Source organism: Macrobrachium nipponense, chromosome 20 (genome assembly GCF_015104395.2).
Source record: "Macrobrachium nipponense isolate FS-2020 chromosome 20, ASM1510439v2, whole genome shotgun sequence".
NCBI classification, from domain to species: domain Eukaryota; kingdom Metazoa; phylum Arthropoda; class Malacostraca; order Decapoda; family Palaemonidae; genus Macrobrachium; species Macrobrachium nipponense.
The window spans coordinates 66,400,832-66,425,591 of NC_061089.1; the positions used below are offsets into that span (position 1 = coordinate 66,400,832).

At 46.5% G+C, this 24,760-nt stretch overlaps 1 protein-coding gene across 1 annotated transcript in view; it reads right to left on the reverse strand.

Moving 5' to 3' along the window:
- The window catches only part of LOC135226975 (pre-mRNA-processing factor 6-like), a 28,948-nt gene extending 9,251 nt beyond the window's left edge, over window positions 1–19,697 (reverse strand). Inside the window, exons 1-2 of the mRNA XM_064266683.1 lie at window positions 19,485–19,697; window positions 1,124–1,268 (exon numbers count right to left, since the gene is read on the reverse strand). Coding sequence (XP_064122753.1) covers window positions 1,124–1,268; window positions 19,485–19,579 — 240 coding nt within the window. The 5' untranslated portion in view covers window positions 19,580–19,697. The remainder of the gene's footprint in view (window positions 1–1,123; window positions 1,269–19,484) is intronic.
- Window positions 19,698–24,760: the final 5,063 nt, after the last annotated feature.

Sequence of the window (24,760 nt, forward strand, 5' to 3'; positions counted from 1 at the left end):
CTTCCATTCATTAGCATTCAACTTTTCACACTCAATACAGGTGTTAGCTAAAGAACAGTCAAACCCCCTACACTTACGACATACAGTGTGAGGATCAACCGAAGCCTTCGGTATCCTCACCTTGCAGCCTACATTCACACACACTCTCACACTAACACTTGAATCAGACATTCTATCAGAAAAATCAAAAGCAAGTCCAAATCCAGTCCACGGTAGCGAATGCCAAAACAACGATCCAATACGTCACCAAGAAATCCAATAAAGATGATCAAAAAGTCTTGAAAAGCGAATTCCAGTCAGGAGGTAGTAACAACAATGTTGATACCACCGGCGACAGAGAAAATATGATAGAAAACGGGAATGGTTCCTAGTCCTGCCGCCCAGGGCAGGCCGGTAGATCACCTGACCTACCTGTAGCGAGTGGCGTGAAATTTGAATTTCTGTCGGGGACGACGGAGTCTTAGCTAAGTATATATCTGACAGGTAAGTTCATTGTATGAAAACCTTATTTATGGCATTACCCCATAAATGAGAACAGTCCCCAATTTTTCTTTTTTTGGAGAGGGGGATGTTGGACTCAGCCAGTGAAAGTGCCCTAAGGAACTTTACAGGAATGCTGAAGTGAGCTACATGCCTTTGGCCTACCTAGATCCAATCACCCTAAGGAATATGGGAGTAGAGAATAAAGGGGAAGGTATAGGCATAGTCTAAACAGGCAAAGTAGAGATGATCAGGAAAACAAGAACCTTTCAGTTAGGAATCAGTCAATAACAAGCAGGAAGAAAGGTTATGGTTGACAAGTTACAGAAGTTGTCTTTTGACACGACCACTGAAAATTTGTTCAATGAGAGAAAAGATAAAATTTCCTTATGGTGTGGAGAACAAATATTTCGTTGTAAGCTAGGTATAGGCACTTAGTACTGAATAACAAAAGAGTTCCAGTGCCAGGGCAACAAACCATAATTTCATAAATAAAATAAAATTAAACCTATGGCACAGAGGTAAGAAAACTTTACAAGACATATGCTTCAGTAACTTTGGTCAAGACAACACCAAATTAATTTCTTAAATAAAAATACAGTATGTAGTTAAATTAAGATTTAACCTGTTAAAAGGTTCTAACCTCATCATAATTAGCATCATTCAGATCTTCGTCATCATCATCATCTTTTTTCTTTCTCTTATTTGGAGGTGCGTGTCGATCGTCAGAGACATCATTCGCATCACGTGCCGGACCAATATCAGAACGGGTAGTGAATCCCGTTGCTCTGAAAATAGAATAGTACTCTAATGTAAAATTTATAATTATAAAAAGAATAAATTATTTTGCATATATTACAAAGTTCCGTTATAGCCTATCATGAAAAGAAAGAATCATTTTGCATATATTACACAGCACCATTATATAAAATATACAACTAACTGAGGTGAAACTGTATATAGACACCACTCTATTTATGAATAGGTTGCTAATTATGTTTTAATTAATTACCAGATGATGTACTGTGTGATTTAATTGGAATTATAAAAATGATATTGTTAAACTACAATAAAGTTTTGTACATACTTACCTGGCAGATATATACTTAGCTATAGTCTCCGACGTTCCCGACAGAATTTCAAATCTCGCGGCACACGCGACAGTAGGTCAGGTGGTCTACCTTACCCGCGCTGGGTGGCGGATGTACGAACCACTCCCGTAAGCTTGTCAGATTTTTCTCTTCCACCTGTCTCCTGAGGGGAGGCTGGGTGGGCCATTAATCGTATATATCTGCCAGGTAAGTATGTACAAAACTTTATTGTAGTTTAACAATATCATTTTTGTACATGAACTTCCCTGACAGATATATACTTAGCTGATTGGCACCCTTGGTGGAGGGTAAGAGACAGCTCAATAATACAGGTAAGACGGGAAACAACTAATGTTGTAGGATATAAAAACCTTGGTTCTCACCTTTTCAGGATGAAGACTTCATAGATACTATCTCTGAGTCTGCATTGCCTGGAGAGCTACAGCTAGGACGTGACCCTGATGCTGAAGACTCTCGGATCTACCACTGGGATATGTGATCCCCTATTGTGGTAGAATCCAAGTCGGATGCTGTTAGAGGGACCTTGTCCGCTTACCTAACAGATCCTTACCACTACCTCTGCAAGGAGCCAAAACCCACCAGACCACCTAACCAAAATACAAAGGGTTAATATTACGACAAAAAGAGGTGCTCCTGCAACCTCTTTCAGACAACCAAAAAACAACAATATATATAGGGTAACATATAAAGAATTTACACAGGATAAGTTTCAGCTCCCTGCCCCAGCACCGAATCCGCCGATACGAAAGGACCCAAGGCGAAGCATTTATCATATGTGATTTTTACATCACGTAGGTAGTGGTTTGCGAAAACCGATTGGCATCTCCAAAAAGTCGCCTCCATCAAGTTCCGCACAGACATATTTTTTCTGAATGCAAGCGAAGTTGCGATGGCTCTCACCTCGTGAGCTTTCACTTTCAGTAGTTTAAAATGTTCTTCCTTACAAGCAACATGTGCCTCTGTAATAAGGCTTCTCAGAAAAAAGGAAAGAGCATTCTTCGACATGGGCCGAGTGGGGTCCTTTACAGAGCACCAAAGCACATCTTGATTCGCCTTAAGTTGTTCCTTCCTCTTAAGGAAATACTTCATAATTCTCATAGGGCAAAGAGTTCTTTCAGGCTCTTCCCCTACTAGAAAGATAAACTACGAACTTCAAGCTCCTGGGCCAAGGCCGTTGATGGGTTTTCATTCTTTGCAAGGAAATTTGGAAGAAACGAACACACCATAGAATCTTCCTTACCCTACATTGCCCTCAATAGCTTGGAGCTCACTCACTCTCTTAGCTGTAGCAAGGGCCAAAAGGAAGATAGCCTTCTTCGTCAGATCCTTGAAAGAGGCTAAGCTAGGAGGTTCGAATCTAGACGATCCAAGGAATTGTAGAACTACGTCTAGATTCCAGTTTGGTACCACATGAGGACGCTTACCCCTTCTTTACCGGGTGGGTGAGCAGAATGTAAACATTGTGTTCGCTGCCGAACTGAATCTCTCGGTAGTGACTCGAGTTTGGAGGGGTGCCCATCGTAAAAATATTTGCCAAAAATACACTAATCAAGACAGGCTTAATGAAATTATCAGGGTATTATTAGCACAATAATAACGCATATTCTCTGTTAGTTTTATCATCCTACAGGGAAAATAAATGATTTTATGAAAAAAAAATGTGAAACTCCAGTGTCCCTTGTACAAGGACACTGGTGGTCGGTGAGAAAACTACGGTCTTGAAATAGAAATTCGGTCTTACAGAATGTTGGTATATCGCACCTGGAACATGCACATAAAGTATTATCAAAATGAACAGTAAATAAGCACGTAATAACAAAAAAAAAAAAAAGAGCAAAAACTAAAGCGAAAGCCCCGCCAATAAATATGGAAATCGCAAATTTTATAGTATCTTTCAAAAATTGGGCGATGTCATTTTATCTCGTTTTCTAATTTAGTTTTCATCACAGAAAACAACTTTAGGGGCATTAGGGGTATCTAAACTAATTTTTCAAGTTTCTTGTCCTCAGAAAAAATCGCTTTTTTGCTTTTTCTCTGGTTTGTTTTTTATATATAAAGTTACTATAAGGCTTTATTTCTACCTTCATTTATCTGGTGTTCATATCTTTTATTTGTAAAATGTAATAAGTGAATAAATAAATAAATACAAGTAAATGATGATACAACTGGTTTTTTTACTTGGGTAGAAGTTATTACATGTTTACGCTTGTCTGGTTTTGTGATTTTTTGTTGAGACCAGTTCATCTGTCACCTACACACTACTATAAGCAGTATAATACTATTTTTTTGGGTCATCATACGTCTGGCATCGTGTCATACTGTTTATTTTGCTCCAAACTCTTCAAAACCGAAATTACAGAATGATTGGAAGTCCCTATCTGAAAAAGAGGAGTTTTGGTGGTACTATGGGCGACCACCTTTTATTTAAATGCAACCCCCGGTGCGGTATAGTAGACTTCAATGGTGGTACCCACCTACCTCCAAACAAACTTTCGGTAATGAAGAGGTTAATGGTTTCAAATGATCTAATAAGATCATGCAAGTCCTTATCATCGGATATCTTTAAGCCTCTATGCCGAAATAACCGCCGCCAACATACTGCGGTATCCCTTAATAGTTGACACGACCAGATGACATTCTTCTTTGAGGAAAATAAGGAAATCCGCAATTTGGGTCACAGAGGTTAACTGGAAGAGGAAATGTTCTTCCTCTTGCACCAACGTCTGAAGACATCCCACTTTGACTGGTATACACGCCAAGGTGGAAGGTCTCCTCGCTCGATTGCGATTGCTTTAGCAGCTGTTGCTGAAAAGCCTTTTGCTCTGACCAAACTTTGGACAGTCTGAAGCCAGTCAGACTGAGAGCGAGGAGATTTTTGTGGTACCTGTCGAAGTGGGGTTGTCTGAGTAGATCGCTCCTTAGCGGGAGCGATCTTGGAAGGTCCACCAACCATTCCAGTACCTCTGTGAACCATTCTTGGGCCGGCCAAAAGGGAGCGATTAAGGTCATTCTCGTTGAATCGGACTCTACGAACTTCTTGATGGTTAGCCCCAGGATCTTGAAGGGGGGAAAAGCGTAGACGTCGAGTCCGTTCCAGTCCAGAAGAAGAGCATCTATTGCTAATGCCTCTGGATCCGATATCGGAGAGCAGTAGGATCCAGCCTCTTGTTCTTTGACGTTCAAAGAGGTCTATGTGTGGCCTGACCTGCCCCATAAACTTCCACAGGCTCTGGCATACATCCAGATGAAGGGTCCACTCTGTGGGAAGGACCTGATCTTTCCTGCTGAGGAGGGATATGCTCACTTACATTCCTTTCTCCCTGCCACGAAAACCTGGTGAGAAGCTGATTCCTCCTTCCTTTCTTTCTTCTGCCCACAGAAGAAGGTCTCTTGCTGTCTCATACAGGGAGAAGGAATGCGTCTCCCCCCCTGTTTCCTGATATATGCCAGAGCTGTAGTGTTGTCCGCGTTGACCTGCACTACCGATCTTCTGACTTTGGGCTCGAAAGCCTTCAGAGCAACAACCACACCCGCCATCAACTCCTTTCTGTTGATGTGCAGGCTACCTGGTCCCCCACCCAGGTACCTGACACTTCGCTGGTTCCCAGAGTTGCACCCCACCCCGTGTCCGACGCGTCGGAGAACAACACCAGGTTGGGGGTCTGTGATTGAAGAGACGTCCCTTCGCAAAGAGGTTGGGATCTGTCCACCATAAGAGATGTGTTTTCTTGATGTCCTGGGATAACGACAGGGAGAACGTCAAATCCTGAGAACGACGACTCCAATTCCGATGAAGAAAGAATTGGAGCGGTCTCAGGTGCAACCTTCCTAGGGAAACGAATTGCTCCAGCGAGGAGAGCGTCCCCAGCAGACTCATCCACTCCCTCACTGTGCATACTTCTTTCCCTAAGAAGGTTGTTACTCTCTCGTAAATCCTCGTGGGCGATCCTTTTCCCTGCGAGGGAAAAGCCCGAAAACTCAGAGAGTTCTCTGTATCCCGAATACACACACTCTTGCTCGGGAATTAGTGACGACTCCTTTGAAATTGACGAGAAGTCCCAAAGCCTTCGTCAATTCTAAAGTTACTTGTAAGTCCTTCAAACAACGATCTTCTGAATTGGCCCCTTATTAGCCAATCGTCGAGGTACATGGATATCCTCACCCCTTTCAAATGAAGCCATTGAGCCACATTCCTCAAAATCCCCGTGAACACTTGAGGGGCCGTCGAGAGGCCGAAACACAGAGCCCTGAACTGAAAAATTTTCCCCCCCATCATGAATCTGAGAAACTTCCTCGAGGAAGGATGGATCGGTACGTGGAAGTAAGCGTCCTGTAAATCCAAGGAAACCATCCAGTCCCCTGGACGAAGTGCTGCCAGCACTGATGAAGGCGTTTTCCATCGTGAACTTCTTCTTTTCTACGAAGAAGTTCAGGGCGCTTACATCCAACACCGTCTCCATCCCCCTGAGGACTTCGGAACTAGGAAAAGGCGGTTTGTAGAAGCCCGATGAATGTGGTCTGTCACCTAGTTTGATAGCCCCCTTCTCCAGCATCCTGATCTAACTGCTAATGTAAGGAAGCTTGATTCATGATGGGGTCTCTGTCCTGGCTGTCAGTTCCCTTGGGATGGTCGTCAAGGGAGGTCTTTCGACGAAAGGGATGAGGTAACCTCTCCTCAAAATAGAAAGGGTCCAAGGATCCGCCCCTTTTTGGGCCCAGACTTCTGCAAACTCTAAGAGTCTGGCGCCCACCGTTGTTTGAAGGACTTGCAAGTTATTTGGGGGCTTTAACAGACTTGGCGAAAGTCTTACCCCTTCTTGAAGGTCTACGACCTCTAAAACGTAGAGGTTCTTGATGAAGACGCCCCTCGAAAAGGGTTCTCGAACACTTGCTTTTCCTTCTTAGCCTTGGTAGGGAAGGAAGGGCGAGGTTTTCTTGCCGACTGTGCCAAAAGGTCCTGGGTGGCTTTGGCCGACAGTGATCTTGAAATGTCCTGCACTCGATGTTTAGGGAACAACTGAGCAGACAGAGGAGCAAACAGCAAAGAAGACCTCTGGGCATGGGAGACAGACTTCGTTAAGAAGGAACAATAAACCGACCTCGTTCTTCACGATACCGGCCACCCCATACAGGGAGGCGATTTCACTCGCTCCGTCTACTTACCGACTTGTCCATACAAGACAAAACACACATAAGATCTTCTGGCGAAATTGACTCTGGCACTTCAATTTTCTTGGCTAGGACTCCCAACGACCAATCAAGGAAGTTAAATACTTCTAGCACTCTAAAACATGCCTTTGAGCATGTGATCCAATTCATTCATTGCCCAAGTCGTCTTAGCAGAGTTAAGGGCAGTTCTCCTGTCGAATCTACCAGCGCCGAAAAAAATCCGAATCAGCCGAAGACGGTAGACCCAATCCTAAGGACTCTCCTGTTTCATACCAGAAACCAGCGCGTCCTGATAACTTCGAAGGAGGAAAAGCGAACATCGTTTTCCCCGCTTCTTCTTTGGAAGCCATCCAGGAACCAAAACTCCTCAGTGCCTTCTTCATAGAAAGAGTTGGCTTCATCCTCACACAAGAAGAACTCTTCGCTGTCTTCGCCGTTGAAAAAAGTGAGTGAGGAGAAGGAGAGCGTAGGAGAAAGGGAATCCCCAAAAACTTGCAAAAGTAGCTCTGTAAGCTTCTTGTAAGAAGACACAGCAGCAGAAGTGTTCGGTTCCTCATCCGAACCTTCTAGGACGTCTTGTCGAGGCGAGCGCGGAAGATCCTTAGGTGACGAAGGGATCCTAGTAGGAGTTGAGCGAGAGGTTGGAGAACGCCCTCTCTTAGAAGAGTTCACATCCACTGGAGAATGAAGAGAAGATCTGGGATGCCTACGATGAGACTCCCTCTTCGAGGTAGACTGAATCTCAGCCGAAGGAGAGGTAGGGCTCCTACTCCGAGAATCCTCGGAAATATCCAACAGGGCGCTTACGAGGAGGCGAGCGCGCTACTATACTCTTTGCGCCTATCCCGAGGCGAGCGGCTGCCAGGAGAAGAGCGCCTATCGAGAGCAGAGCGAGCAGAGCGTTGCGCGGCTCTCCATACCTGTCCAGTTGCGTACGATCAACGGAAGTTCGACTGGAAGGCGAAATGCGCCTACTAGGAGAAGGCTGCTTGCGAGACTCTTGACGTCTAACAAGAGGGTAACATTCATGAGAAGGGCGCTTCAAAGCTAACGAGCGCCTACTTGGAGAAGGGCGCTTCCGAGATTCCTGTTGTCTACCAAGAGACAAACGGTCAGGAGAAGTGCGCCTAGAAGCGGGAGAGCGCCTACACGGAGAAGGGCGCTTGAAAGACTCTTGTTGTCTGCCCCGAGGAGAATAATCAGGAGTATGACGCCTTAAAAGAGACGAGCGCCTACTAGGAGATCGATGTGCAGTAGGCTCTTGGCGCCTACCTTGCGGGGAGCGGCTAACAGCAGGCCGTCTATCATGCACACGACTCCTACCAGACTCTTGATGCCTGTCAGGAGAGAAAGTCACGATCCGACGAAACTCGAGGAGAGTGACATCTGGACGAAGAACGCCTACTTGCATAAGGACGCCTTCTAGAATCTTGAGGCTGCTGAGGAGAAGTCTCACGCGAGGGAGTTGAAGAAATAGCGTGATGAGCAGGTGCAGTGCGCTTACCGGAAGCGGGAATCCAATCTGGAGAAAAAATTCTTTCTCCACCTAGAGCGTCCTACTGATGTTTGGCGCCTTGAAGTTGAAAGAGAGCCAGGCGAGCGAGGCGCTCACGCGAGCCCCTACCTTCATACGAAACCTCCCCATATGAAGGAGAACGCCTAAAACGAGTGAGAACGATCCTCTGAAGAGCGGCGCCTAGATCTCTTGATCGGAAGAGAAACGTCCTTCTTCCTACGTGATCTAACTGCTAGAGAGTCTGCTAACGCCGTGATCTGAGCTTGAAGTCCCGCGAGTACCTCGTAGGCGAATCTTGTTGTTCTTCCTCGGAAGCAGGCGCCGAGCGCGGAGCGCGAGAAGAAGAACGCTCACAGGATTTCATTGGGTTTCTTCGCCTCCACCGACGATTCTTCCGGGAAAACCTCCGGACTAGAAGCCAAAGGACTGCAGGGAGCCTTCCAAGCCCTCTTCAACGGGCGCGACGCATCCGGGGAGTTCCAACCTCTCTTCGGAGAGGGAGACGACGAAGAGGAGAAGCATTGGCGTATTAGCTCCTTCTTGTAGTGATCCGAGGCAGCCTGGAGCGTACTTCAGGATCTGCCGAGGGGACGCCTGACCGGTGGGGGTTCTCCCTAGCCCTCTTGCGGCTTTCGACTTTCCTACTCCACTGGAACTGGGAGTCTGGAAGAGGTCTAGGCCTAGAGGCACTAAGGAGCCGGTCAGACGCACCCTCCACAACACTGGGGACACTGCACTGATCACTAACACTCTCCTTACCTTCCAACTGACGAATCTTCTGATCCATAGAACGAATCGTGGCTCTCAGAGCTGCCGCCTCCGAAGGCGAATCTTCGGCTTCGGTGCGGGGAGCAGGGGCTGCACTTGGGAAGAAGGTTCTAATTCTACGTTAGCATTAGGATCCACATCCAACTCACTCATTCTAGATCTACTAGAACTTCTAGAGGAAGCCTTACGCACTCTATCACGTTCCAACTTCCTAACATAAGAAGAGAGAGCCTTATATTCTTCTTCATTCAATCCCTTACATTCACTACAAGGGTTAGCAAAAGAACATTCATTCCCCCTGCATTTCATGCAAACCGTGTGGGGGTCTACCGAAGCTTTCGGCAACCTCACCTTACATCCTTCATTCACGCAAACCCTAAACAAAACCGAAGTTTTAACTACCGAATCTAGGTCAGACATCGTTAAAGAAAATCAAACGCAAAATCAAACCGTCCACAATCAGCGTATGCCAAGCCAAACAAAGCGAATACGTCACCAAAGAAGTCCAAATTAACTCCAGGCAAGCGAGAATCGAAAAACTATCGAGAGGAACCGACAACAGTTGTTATCGTTCCCGCGACAGAGAAAAATCTGACAAGCTTACGGGAGTGGTTCGTACATCCGCCACCCAGCGGCGGGTAAGGTAGACCACCTGACCTACCTGTCGCGTGTGCCGCGAGATTTGAAATTCTGTCGGGAACGTCGGAGACTATAGCTAAGTATATATCTGTCAGGGAAGTTCATGTACAAAATTGAAGTGGTAAGGGTCGGGTTCCATTAGGAGAGATGGGTTATTTATAAGATTTAAATTTGTTGGTGCTCAGCCCTTGGGAGCAGCATCGTATGTGATGGGCATGTCTGGTTCATGACTGTGTCCTGTAGGTAACGTGTATTGAACAAGAAACAGATGGTCTTTAATTTGCTGCTAACGCCCGTACCAAACATTAGCGTTTACTCTCGCACCCAAATCCCTTATAATTGTTATAGTAATCGAATTTGCTGTTAAGTAATTGTAATGTAATTGCCATTTCCAAATGTAATTATAATTTCAGTTTACATTTTCTGAAAGTAACTGTAATTTATTTCTTCAAGTGTAATCACTCCAACACTGGTAAGGACCTGGCACCCCAGGTTAGGTTTAGTTAAATACATCTGTGTATTTCACTGTTTCATGCTTTCCCCTACATAAATACCCCTGCTTTCACAATGAGACTCCCCCACTATTATAGGGGGATTTCCAGTATCTCTAAAAATGACAATTTGTCGAAAATTGCATTTTTCCTAACTATACAAACCTGAGGTCCTTTAACAATAGGAAGGTAACTAGCGGCAGCTGGGACGGTCGTAAGCTTCGAACAAGGGGAGAACGGTAGTTAACTGCTTGTCCGGTCGTGCGCGCGCCGCGCGCGCCGGGCGGTGAAGAATCACTTTTGCTTTAGGCCCATGCAAAAAGTTGCAGAGTGAGGGTGGTATGAGGTGGGACTATATGTAAAGGACCTCAGGTTTGTATAGTTAGGAAAAATGCAATTTTCGACAAATTGTCATTTGTTCCGATACGTAATACAAACCCTCGTCCTTTAACAATAGGAAGACTCACTTCTTTGGTGGGTGGAATTCTTGAGTCTTTTTGGGTGAACAGACTGGTGTTCGTCCAACCTTGGAATGCCTCCCTGGTCGTAAGAGCAAGGGAGGGATCCAAACCTCTGTCCGATTGATCGGGGTGTGCACCGCTAGGATCAATGGTCAGACCTCTGAGCCAAGTACTAAGAGAGAGGCAAGCGTATCTCTTCGTACCAGCATTGCAAGAACTTGTTCCTGTACAGGAGCCAACATAAAGTTATGGGTTTGTCTCAAGTAGGCATCCACTCCTTCCCCCTTGGTTGGAGGGAGTGGAGGATATTTGCTTCTATCCCTAACTAAAGGGATAGATTGGGGCTCGGTTGAGTAGCTTACCTGCATCGGATTCCTTTCCAGCATGGTGACGACCGTGACCCTCTGCCCACAGGTAGAGAGAGAGAAAGATGGAGAAGAGAAGCCAGTCGCACTCTCATTCAACCATTCATTCCTACAGTCACACCAGGAATCGATGCTGTTCTGCCTGCTCGGGTGCTGGGTAAGCTTACACAACGTGTTGAGCAGCCACCACAGGTCCCAAGGAAAAAGTATCCAAGGACTTGTGGGCAATATCCCGAAGGTAGAAGGACGTGAAGGTAGTCTGGTTGGCCCAGACACCTGCCTTCAGGACCTGCGCCACGGAGAAGTTCTTGCGGAACGCCAAAGAGGGTCCAATACCTCTGACTTCGTGGGCTCTCGGTCGGAGCGTACGGATGTCGTCACTACCATCAGCCTCGTACGCTCTCCTGATCACCTCACGTAGCCAGAAAGAAAGCGTGTTCTTGGATACTTCTTTCTTGGTAACCCCAGTGCTAACGAACAAGAGGACTCGACAACTCCGAGCCTGAGGTGTCGAGTTTTCTTCAGATAGCGCCGTAGCGCCCTCACAGGACAAAGCAGCATCTCATCCGTATCGTTGTCGGTGAAATCCATTAGGGAGGGGATTGTGAAAGACTCGAACCTGTCGTCAGGGATCGACGGATTCTGAGTCTTAGCTACGAAATTCGGGACGAAATCGAGCGTCACAGATCCCCAGCCCCTGGAATGTTTAACATTGAAGGACAGACCATGAAGTTCCCCTACTCTCTTCGCCGATGCCAGGGCCAGCAAGAAGAGGGTCTTGAGGGTCAGATCCCTGTCTGACGACTCTCGGAGTGGCTCGAATGGTCTTCGAGTCAAACTCCTAAGGACGAGAGTCACATCCCACTCAGGTGGCCTGAGCTCCCTGGGTGGGCAAGACCTTTCGAAGCTCCTCATTAGCAAGGAGATCTCGAACGAGTTCGAGATGTCCAGTCCCCTCAGTTTCAGGACGAGTGCCAGTGCAGCTCTATATCCTTTAACTGTGGGTACTGAGAGGAGCTTCTCTCGGCGAAGAAATACGAGGAAATCCGCTACCTGCTGAAGAGTGGCTCTGAGAGGAGATAGACCCCGTCTACGACACAACCACAGAAGACGGCCCACTTCCCTGGTACACAGCTGCAGAGGACTGTCTGACGTGTCCAGCCATCTCTGTTGCTGCGCTGCGAGAAAAGCCTCTCGTTCGCAAGAGATGGTGGATAACAGCCAGCCGTGAAGTTGTAGGGACTGGACTGCTCGGTGTACCGCTCTACGTGTGGCTGGGCTAGAAGGTTGTGCCAGTGGGGCATCTCTCTCGGTTCTTCTGCAAGAAGAGCCAGCAGGTCCGGATACCAAACGGCTTGAGGTCGTTTGGGAGCCACCAGGATCATCCTGAGATTGGGAGTGACCAGCGCTCGGCTGATCACTTTCCGAATCAGACAAAAGGGAGGAAAGGCGTAAACGAAGAGGTTGTCCCAGGGGTGTTGAAGAGCGTCCTCTGCAGCTGCCCATGGGTCCGGCACGGCTGAGCAAAAAACTTGAAGTTTTTTGTTGTGCCGGGTGGCGAACAGGTCTATGACTGGACGCCCCCACAGGTTGAAGAGCCTTTCCGCCACTTCTGGGTGTAGGGACCACTCGGTCCCTATTACCTGATCCCGACGGCTGAGCTTGTCCGCTACTACATTCCTCTTGCCTGGAATGTAGCGTGCTGACAGCTCTATCGAATGAGCCGTGGCCCACTCGTGCACCTGCACCGTCAACTGGTGTAGCGGGAGAGACACTAGGCCCCCCTGCTTGTTGACGTATGCCACTACCGTGGTGTTGTCGCACATCAACACCACTGAGTGTCCCATCAAGCGGTCTTGGAACTCTTGGAGAGCGTAAAACGCCGCCTTGAGTTCCAGGACATTGATGTGAAGGTGCTTGTCGTGATGGTCCCACACACCTGCAGCCAGCAACTCCTCCAGGTGTGCGCCCCATCCCTCGGTCGATGCGTCTGAAAACAGCAGCATCTCCGGGGGGGGAGTGCGTAGGGGCACTCCTCTTAAGAGGTTCCTGTCGTCGAGCCACCAGGCTAGGTCCTGCCTCACTTCTCCGTGATGGACACGGGGAAGTAAGGTGGATCCTTTATTTACCTGTGACCAACTCTCCCTTAGTCTCCACTGGAGAGACCGCAGGTGAAGACGTCCGTGAGGAACTAACTTCTCGAGTGACGACAGGTGGCCGATCACGACTTGCCATTGCTGAGCTGCCTGTTCCTGCCGAGACAGGAACCGGCCGGCTGCCTCCCTGAATTTGCTGATCCTCAAGTCTGCGGGGCGGACTTGAGCTGCTACCGTATCGATCAGCATACCCAGGTACTTCATCTTCTGCTTGGGTTCGAGATCGGACTTCTCGTAGTTTATCACGATCCCCAGATCGCGACAAAACTTTAGAAGTCGATCCCTGTCCTGCAGCAACTGCGAGCGGGAGCTCGCCAGGACCAGCCAATCGTCGAGATACCTCAGAAGACGTATCCCGTGCGAATGGGCCCAAGCCAGACACCAGCGTGAACACTCTCGTGAACACCTGTGGGGCGGTTGAGAGACCGAAGCAGAGTGCCCTGAATTGGTACACCGTCCCGTCGAAGATGAAGCGGAGGTACTTTCTGGAGGACTGATGGATGGGTATTTGGAAATACGCATCCTTCAGGTCCACTGAAAGCATGAAGTCGTTCTCCCTGATGGAGTCCAGCACGGAACGTGCCGTCTCCATCTTGAACCGAGTCTGGCGAACAAATCGGTTCAGGGGAGAGAGACTCATCTATCACCGGGCGCCAGCCCCCCTGGCCTTTTCCACATAAGAAAAGCGGCTGTAAAAGCCCGGTGACCGATCCACTACGACTTCTACAGCTCGTTTGGTCAGCATGGTCTTGATCTCCTGCCGAAGAGCGTCGTCCTTTGAGGATCCCAGAACATATGTCTGCAGATGGACCGGGTTGGAGGTGAGGGGTGGCCGAGATTCGAAGGGTAGTAGATATCCCTCCCGAAGGACGTCTACTATCCAGGTCTCGGCACCGTAGCGCTGCCAAGTTGCCCAATGGCTCGCCAGGCACCCCCCCACTTCCGGCAGCTGGTGAGGGGGAACGCCGTCCCTAGCGTTTCCCACCTCGCTTCGAACTTCTTCCCCAGCACCTCCTCGGGGAAAGGAGGGCTGGGAGGAGGGCTGGTTACGGCCTCCTTTACTAGAAGTTGAAGCAGGAAGAGTCTTTCCTCGGGGCTTCGATGGAGCAGCCGTCTTAGCAGCCGAGGAAGCGCTAGCTAAACTCTTAGGCTTAGCCGCAGATGTACGAGGTTGCCCAGAAACCTTCGTAACTGCCTGGTGAACCAGACGGTCACTGTCATCAGTGCGCCGTCTTTCCACCGCAGCGTCCACCATCTCTCCGGGAAAGAGAGCGGAGGAACTCTTCATTTGGTCCGTTACGTAGTCCATTTACCGCTTCACGCCCGGCCCCCTTGGCTACTCGTGTAAGGACAGCGTCCCTACGACGGAGAACCAAGTTGGCCCACAGGTTTGCCGTCTGATGGGCGAGGTAGGAGATGGCCCTACCTCCAGACTGGCACAGTCTCCTGAAGTCGGGGTCGTCTTCGAGGGCAGCGCCCCCGGCGTCGGCCGCGACCTTGGATACTGTGAGGGACCACAGATCCAACCAAGAGACTGCCTGGAAAGCTGCCATAGCGTAGCTTCCAGGCCCAGTGCCTCCTGCTGCGAGAACCATAGGTTCTCTGACAGGAGCTGCTGCAGGGACACACCTGGAGTTAGCCTAGCTAGCTCCGGGTTAACCTGTTTGGGCGGTATTGGATCTACTGATGGCACGTAGAACTTCCGCTGTCGCTGCAGAGGAGGAGGAAGTAGCTTGGAAGACCGTCCTGACTTAAGTGAGTCCTCCCGTCCTGAGACGAAATACTCCACCTGGTCAAGGACTGAGTCTGCAAGCTCCGATCGCGGCAGTCCCACCGTCAATTTGGGTTCCCTCTTCGGGCCCGCCCCAAAATGACTCGAGCCGGGACGTGGGCTCAGATGGTGGTAGCGGCGATCCTTCCCCCAGGTCGTTGTGCTGACGAATCAGCGCAATAACCTGGGCAAAGTTCCTCTGGATCTCAGGAGTTACAGCGTCCTGAGGAGTAGGACCGTCCAGTCCCTCCAACAGGAGCAGCTCTCGAGACCCTCCTCCTTCAGAAGGAGGAACAGCAACAGACCCCTGACGGTCGCCTCCAACCACTTGCGCGTACGACCTGGCTGGTCCTACAACCATGCCTGGTTCGTGCGGCGTCGTGGCGGGATCGTGAGCGGCGCACCTCTCACGATCACTCCTGGGTACCTCGCTCTTCCCGGTGTAGCCCGAGGAAGTTGAAGGTATAGGAGAGACAGACCTGACGCTCCCCCCCCGTTTCGCTGGCAGGACCAGCGTACGTGGGGGGGCTGCAGCCGATCACCAACCCGCGGTGGGGATCGTACTGCAGGCCTGGTCGTGCCGCTCACCTGTGGCGAGCGGCTCGACTGAGCACGTCGACCCCGATCTCGTGCGTCAGACGAGCTGCTGCTGGCCACCGTCTCCGTCCGGTCCCTGTGGGAGCGGCGGTCAGGTGATCTGCAGAGCTCGCTTTCGCGGTGAGACCGGTGAGCGTCCTCACGGCACGTCAAACCGCTGGTACCAGCCGAAGCTGGTGCCGTTGGTCGAGGGGACCTCTTCTCAGCCTCAACCCGTGGCCGGTCAGAGACCGTCACGTCAACCCGAGGTACCGGCTGGTCGCTACGAGAGCGGCCGCTGGCCTGGCGAGCGTCACTTGCGCGACTCTCGACAGTCTTCTGCTCCGTGCCTCTGTCGTGACGGTGAGCAAGCTCAGGCGTCTTGACGTTGGCTGCACGGTCGCCGAAGGAGACCGTACACTCGGACCTTCTCGCGAACGAGAAGTCGAGCCGGTACCTGACTTAGCAGCAGTGCTACTAAGACCAGGCGCGGATGTACCAGCAGTAGCCAGCACATCCTTGGTCCCCGTCTTCTTCTTCTTCTCAGAAGAGGAGACGGGCCCCGTTCCCGAGGGAACAGGAGGACCAGCAGAAGCACCCCCGTCACGCCAGAGCGAGACGGGCCCTTCGAAGGTCCCGTAGGAGCCTTCTTAGGGGGGGAGGAGGCAGCCTTCTTCTTCTTCGGCTTGGAAGCCTTAGAAGTCGAAGGGGAAGAGGCGGCAACAGACGACGAAGAAGACGATGAAGACGACGACGACATCTTCCTCTTCTTCTTCCTCTTCTTCGTCAGCTCTCTCAGGACGGACGTCAGGTCTTCCATCCACGGAAAAGTCGGGCCAATTGCCGAAGCAACACGCCCCGACTGATCCTGTCCGGAAAGACCTGAGACCGGTGCAGCACCCTCCATGACGAGACGCGACGTGGGCAGGGGCAGGCACGGCAGGAGCGGCAGGAACACCAGCAGCAGGACCAGCACCATCAGGACCAGCACCAGCAGGACCAGCACCAGCAGGACCAGCAGCAGCAGGACCAGCACCAATAGGACCAGCACCAGCAGGACCAGCACCAGCAGCAACATCAACATTAGAGTCCCGCACCGCGCGCTTCGTAGGAGCGGCGCGCGAGGGGCTGGGCCAGCAACACTCGCTGCAGGTACGGCAGGTACGGCAGCATAATCCGGCGTCACAGACCTCTCCATCTCAGCCAAACTCATCATTGGGACGGGCGGTAGATCCAGGGGCGAACTTTTGGGGCAGCGAAAGTCGGGCGTCGGCAGCACATAAAACCCATGGTGCGGCGGCACGCCCCTCTTAGGCACGGCAGCGATCGGCATTTGAATTGACGCCGTTGGAGTCACTGACGCAATGTGTTGCGTATACACCACATGAGGAGGGGCGGCGTACGCTGGTGTTGACACTGTATTGGTCGTAGTTGTAACCACACCATGAGTTACCACTGCCGACCCCGCTAGCCGTTGAATCAAGCCCTGGATACTGGGGGCGCCCTGCAGTCCCAACGACGCCCACACCTGTCCAAGGTCGTCACTCACAGAAGGCACACCTGAGGGAGGAACAGTCGGGTCAGTTAGAGGGGCACCCTCACGCCTGGGGGAGGACGAACCCCACCCAGAGCGGACGGAAGACCCCGAATACAATTGCACATCCGGGTATCGGGCACCCTCCTCCACACTCGACGGATCGAGTGAGGAGAAGGACTCCGAAACCCCCCCCGCAGGGGAAGGCGCAAATCGTGGGGGCTGAGCTGGAGGCAGGAAGGATGACGAGGTATCCGTAACCAAAGGAGTCGCTGGAGAGCTTTCCGACGACTCCTTGGTCAACCTACGCCTCTTCCTACCCTCGTACAGCACCCACTGCGCCTCGGACCAATTTACACATACATCACATGGTTCGGTTCGGGAGCATTCTCGCCCCCGACACCGAAAACATAACTCATGAGGATCAATATCTGGGTAAGAGCGGAATCCGCCGCATTTACGCCCCTCCAACCCGGGACACACTCTACGGGCAGTTGGTGGGCGCGGCGAAAGCTCTTCTTGATCCATGATTAATTAATCTTCACTCAATGAAAAATGAAAACAAAGTACTTACAATTTCATTCAAGACCACACACAAACCAGTCAGAAGAAATTGTAACATCCAAAGCACACGACGAAAATAGCGGGCAGAGCGATGACGAACACGTCCTGTCACACCACGGCCGAAAGCAAAAGTGATTCTTCACCGCCCGGGCGCGCGGCGCGCGCACGACCGGACAAGCAGTTAACTACCGTTCTCCCCTTGTTCGAAGCTTACGACCGTCCCAGCTGCCGCTAGTTACCTTCCTATTGTTAAAGGACCGAGGGTTTGTATTACGTATCGGAACAACTACACATTAGCAAACGAAATGTAAATTAGAAATGTCCAAAGCAGACATTAAAACCGGAAAATAATTTTTTAATCTCTGGAATATATATAGTTAAGATTTAAAGTAAAACTTTATGAAGGTCTAAAACCATGACTAATTTAGCTGAATTATACAAATGGGTGCTGCAACTCTTAATCCTTAAATTTCTTCAGAGGAAAATTCTAAATGCTGATAAAGTGTTCTCTGAAATGGAAATGGCCAAACATCTAATTCACTGGTTGCCAAAATAATTTGGGGGAATCAGGGAAGAAATCATGTTCCGTTACGCGTTAGTGTTGCCTATGGGAGGCAAATTTTAATGGGACATTCTAAAACAGAATGGAATTTAATTTGAACTAAACATTTTTAAGCGAAGGCCAAGCACTACAAACTATGAAGTCATTCAGCATGAAAGTGAAATTGCAAGTAGCCTAAATGGTTTTAAAGGTGTCAAAAGATGAAAACCTCGCAGTTACACTTTAAAACAGCTGTCAATTGCAAGTGGAATTTATAGGTAAACAACAGAGGTGGCATAGCAGCCACCAATCCCGGAATGAGGCCCCCTTCCTGAAAAAGTACTTGAATTCGCTGCCATGAACATCAGTCAAGAGTTGCGGCCAATCCTGGCAGCACACCAAGACCTCTACATTCCTCTCAAAGTAAGTGTTTCCGCCTAAATTACGATATTAGGGCAAGGAAAGAAATATCGAATAATGAAAAAAAAAATTTATCTCCTACAGATTATGTGGGCACGGGTAAAACTATAGTGGGCAAGGGTAAAAATATTGAATAATGTAAAAAGAATGGAGCTCCTACAAATTAGTTGGGCAAGGGTAAAAATATCGAATAATGTAAAAAAAAAAAAAAATGGAACTCCTACAGATTAGTTGGGCAGGGGTAAAAATATTGAATAATGTAAATTAAAGTGGAGCTCCTAAAGATTAGTTGGGCAAGGGTAAAAATATCGAATGGAATAGGCGGATTAATCGTTTGTTTTGGCTTTCAAGTTGTTGCATGTTCGGGTTCGGGCCGGGTCGGTTCCGTGGGTTCGCTTCTGGTCGGCTGCGGGTCGTCTGCGAGAACTACTTGCCTTGGCGGAGTTATTAAAGACCGGGCAAAATGGTGTTACGCAGCCCGGACAACTAAACTGTAATCAACCCAAGCATTTTTTTGGGAAGTGGCCACGGTCTGAGAGAGGTGGCTGCTATGTAGCAGTTCGGTCATTTACCCTATATAAAATGGACGAAATAGTATAATACGAACGGAGTCACAGTAAAACGAATGATAGGGATGGAATTTAGGACCCGAAAGGAAGCCACAAAGTACCGTAGGTAATGCCTACAGGTCACTGCGTGTGGTGCACCGACGGCATTAACCTGGGACCCAATTTACGAGAGAACAATCTGATACAGAATTAAGAGAAAGAGAATATCCTTTGGTTTAATGGTTCCCATAGGAAATTAATGGTACAAATGGCCCTACGAGGTCAATCAGGTTGATTATTTCCCAATATTTTCGCACCCTATGCCCTTGGCATCCTAGTATGGCTAAATAGCCTATACCCCTAAGGCACTCACCCTCTGCCAACGCCAGCCACATATCCCAAGGGCGCCGGCATACCAATGAAGTTCTTCTTGTTTTTGTTCAGTAAAGCGGCCGGTGGGGTCGTCATTTTGCCGGTTTTATCTCCAAATATTAGGTAAAAAGGTAGTATTAGGTTGGGTCTCTCCACAGGACGTCTTAGCTATAACCACGCACTGTAAACAAATGACGTAATACTCCACCAAAGAGAATTCGGAATCTCTCATTCCATGACGTAGAATGTCAGTGAGGGAGAAACGTTTTGGGTAAATTTTGTTGCAAAAAATGGGATAATAGAGGTGAAGAGGTGAATTAAATTAAACATTTTGAAGTAACATAAAGTAAATTTAAACTAAATAATAAGTTAAAGTAAACAATTAAGGGAAATAAAGCGTTGCACCGCATAAAAAGTGTAGTAGTGTGCCCGCAACTGTGTTTGTGGAGTGAGCGCTTAGGAACTAGGAACCAGAAGTCTAGAAATACTTTATTTTATTGTAAAGGTTTTCATTTTAATTAAATATTACTCTGTCTAACCGTTGAAACTATTTTATTTAAAGAGGGATCATATCTGCTATGAGCCCCAAAGAATGATGTAATAGTTAATTCATCATTTTTTTTTTTATAGAAATTTATACTCATAGGAATAGGATTAAACCACACATTGAACTGCTTTTAAACCTTTAAGAAATCGTTAAATATGTAACCATTGAATCATTAGCGTAGTTATTATTGGAAAGGGCGATTTCCTGGTTCCTTTTCGTTCCTCTACAACGTAAATTTAAGAGCAGACTGTCTCTTTGCACAACACTTTCCTTCCACTTTTAAATAATTTTTTTTTTCATGTATTACTTACTTGTATCAGGGAATATGTCTGCTTCATGATTCTCTTCTCCTCCCTGTAGTATTTCCTATTCATCCCATAAGCCATGCAGTCACTCAATTGTTCATTTGCAGAAATAACAAAAAGATAATCTCGATAAACAAATACAGCAGTTTAATAAAATGTTGTGTCCTTTTGACACTGAAATGGTGAAGCATAAAAGAATAGTGATAAAAATAAAATATCGACTGAGTGGCAACAAACCAAGCAAAAAATCATTTTAAACCTTACAAAATAAAAGACAAAGGAGGAAGTATTAACTCCTAATCAAGAGGCATTACAAACAATGTGTGATCCGACCTCCAGCTTAGTCGGAACGCAGAAGTTGTAAACATCATATTCCTAACTTTGGTCGTAAATTAAAACAAGCTAAAATCTACGGTCAAATAGATCCTTGTTTCACCAACAAAAATTAAAATAATTGTTCTGTACTGGTTAACATGCACATTATTTATTTTTTACATTTTCTTTCTAATAAATAAATCATAAATATCGTATCTTAGAATTCATGTATCTTTAACTCAACACAAAACTCCTTTTTGAGGCCTTTTTAGGCTCTTCCATAGACCTTTCTTACACAACCCCCCCCCCCCCCACCCAAAAAAAAAAAAAAAAGTAGTTTGTAGGCTTACTACCTGAGTAAGCGAAAAATTTTGAAAGTGAAGGAGTTATGACTAACATTCCTTGCAACAACTCTCTCTCTCTCTCTCTCTCTCTCTCTCTCTCTCTCTCTCTCTCTCTCTCTCTCTCTCTCTCTCTCTCTCAACCTTGTCCCGGTACAGCAGGTTATACTCAGTTTTTAATTTCTCTTTTCTCCTTCCTTCAATTCCACAATTCTGTGGCCTTTATATACACATCTGGTGTTATTTCATTGTAATCGTGTAAGTCTCCCTTATGTGTGTGTGTGTGTGTGTGTGTGTGTGTGTGTGTGTGTGTGTGTATCTGCCACAGTTTCCTTATTCCAAAAAACTAGATGATAACTTTTTTTTTATCATCTCCATAGCAATAGCAACGCTATATGCAGTGAATATAGGACTATAGTACCCTATAGAACATCCCTTAAGACAACGCCACCAAGGTCAAAATTTAAAAGACAAAACCCCCTCAGAAGAAAAGCATGAGACTAACTTCAACTTATAGGCTCAGACAAGTTGTGCATCAAAAGGTTCTGAAAGAAGAGATGGTACGATGTTAACAAAAATATTCGTACGAGGTTTATTTTCTGTCATGTTTTACTTTGAGGAAGAGGGTTTTGATCTGAAACGATTTCATCCTGGAGAGCTTAATAGTGTCTATTTACCCTTGCACTGCATACTCTAGCTAAGCTATAAGTTTGGTTTTCACACTGGTCACTAAATGACGGTGCATACACTATTAGAAAACAAAATGGTCTCATGTCAGAATGACTTTGGAGAGGGAATCTCTGGCTATCTTGCAAAATCTGCATCGATGCATCATTACGACAATACCTTTTGTTAAAAATGCAAAATAAATCTAACGAGACAATTATTTGGTTATGTAATTTGAACACCCTTAGTTGAACTATAACTTAAAACGTAATTAGAAACCAAAGCTTGCCCTACAAACGGCAATTATGACCTAGAAACTTGTTTAGGAAATGGGATTTCCCTTACTGCTTGAAGAAATTGGGGTACCTTCTGAAAGAGCAAGATCATAACAAAAAGAAGAAGAAATCACGCACAAGAGCAATGTAAGAACTTGGAGATGACCCACATGCAAGCTATTTTTAGTCTACTTTTATCTCCCTCACTTCCGAATAATGTTTCACAAGATTATGAGAGGTTACCTAATGCAAAATTCAGTCAAATTACCACAGGTAATGTCGGCAATATGATCTCACCACATCATTGTTCCCTTGCATGAAGGGTTGGGGTATGTTGGAGGGGTGGGGGATGGTTGAGCAGGTAGCAGGTGGTCATTACTGATTCTTTATTCTGCACGATTTTTGAGCTGCATTTCGTCAGGCTGATAACTCAACCATGCATTCTGGATGCAATTCTTGATTAAAAATGGGGATGGGGGTGGGGGTGGGGGCGGCAAATTCCTCTTCCCAAGGATATACGCGAGGAAACAACGCTGACATCGGATGTTATCAGACACTTATGTGATCACGGCGACTTATGCGGTCAGTTGCTTACAAACCCAGTTAAGTGGGAAGAATGGAGCAGCTTTTAAACAACCAGAGGCGTTCCTCTCTTTATTTCGATATTTTGTTGTCCAGTTCACGTTTCGTTTGAATTGTCCATAAATATTATACTCAATCTAGTTTTGTTCAAGTTCAGCGCGCTGCTTCCGGGTTATTTTTTTTTTCTTCTTCTTTTCTTTTTTTGAGGATTATGTCGCTAGCTGACGCAAGCTTAGTAAGTATCATTATACAGGGTGTCCATAAAGTCCCAGTACCATTTCAAGTATTTATATACTGTAATGGTACTGGGACTTTATGGACACCATGTACATACGAAGGAATGAAATGGTTAATGATTATCTATATCTATTTCTCGCAAAGAATTAAACCCGGTGGTACACCTTGATAATGAAGCGAGCATCGTAACTACTGAATCCTAAGGGCTTATAAATACCTCTAGCATTATTCGCTAGAGAGGAGAAAACGTGGGAAAACCTTGCTCTTCGAGAGCCGCCATTAGAAACTGCAAGCAGTGCATCTTGACGCCGGAATGTCAGATTCCAGACGGAACCGCAAAATGCAGGAAATAACCAGATTTTTAACAAACAACGAGCATCGTTGTGTGCAATCTTTCGCTCTCTCTCCCTCTCTCTCTTTTCATAACTGGGCATGTTTGATTGTTGACTTTTTCTTATCAGGTAGTTGTTCGTTTTCTGATTACTGCTGGTGATTGACTCTGGCCTGCTTTGCATCCATATAGGCGTGACCTGTACTTCAATGTTATGGCTTGGTCGATTTTCTCTTTATTGCTTAGAGGTAATTGAACATTTCTCAGCTTAGCAGACATATTTTAAGCATAGTAGTAATACTACTGATTTAATAATGTTTTATGTTTACATACACATCTTTATCTAATTGCCAGTGGTTTGCAACTATAGGTCTACAGGCCAGAGCTCTCAGTCCTCTACACTAGCGTATGGATTGAGACGTGCCTGATACAGTCTAGAATGAAAATATATATAAAGCAAAAAATTTATATACACCTTCACAGGATACGGTCCTGAGTTTCTGAACTTTGAACAGTTTAGTGTCCAAGGGAAACTGCAGTAAATGGGCGTTGATGTACACATAACCATTATGGCTGCCGCACTGACTTGCCCTTGTGCTCAATATAGTCTCATAACCTAGACCTAGTCCACAAATGTGGAAATTCTTTTCGTTCTCTGGCACCAATATTAGTTCCTTATGCCTTTTCCTGCTCAGTAATATCAATCCCAGTACTTGGCCTGTGTTAATAACTGGCCATGCAAATTATTTTTGGTCGTAGTCAGATCATTGGCCTTAATATTTATGCATAAGCTTTTGATTCAAAATGCTCTAACATGTTTTATTTATATACTTACTATCTCAAAGGCATTATATATATATATATATATATATATAGATATATATATATATATAATATATAATATATATATATATATGTGTGTGTGTGTGTGTGTGTGTGTGTGTGTGTGTGTGTGTGTATGTATATATATATATATATATATATATATTTATATATATATATATATATATAATATTATAACAGTCTTTTGCTGGGTAAATTCTGAGGTACAATAATAATTGCATTGCTCTACAAAATAGAAATGGAATTTAGTATCATTATTATGAGGTGAAGACAGCGACCATGAATAGAAAAAAAACTCTCATTATAAAAACAAGTTGCAGATAAAACCGAATATTAATGTACGGCGGAAGCTATTCTAAACCATTTTAACAGATTTAAACAGGTGCTTTTATTTTTTGCGTGTCTTTTGACCTGAGGCAATACACCGAACGCTGCCAACGGACATAACGTCATTAAGTGTAGATTTTTATCAAGTGCAGATAAACTAAAAATAGCAGATTCTATTTAAAAATTAAAAAGACATGAGGATACTTTACAACAAGAAAAAAAAGGATTTTTTTTGCAATCGATTTCCTAGTAATTTAAATATCTGATAGACGAAAAATGTAAACAACTGGTTTTATCCTTTGGCGATGAACAGGAAGTTATAGGTCTAACGAACTTGTATTTAAAAGATACACCTTTTATTTTATTTCATTGTTTGTTGTATGTGTTTAAGCACGACATCGTCACACAATGGTGCATTTATCACCTACTATTTCTGACTTTGAACCGCTTCCAGATTTCCGTTCTTGGCTTTAACCAGCTTTGAGTTGTATCGTGTATAAATGTCACG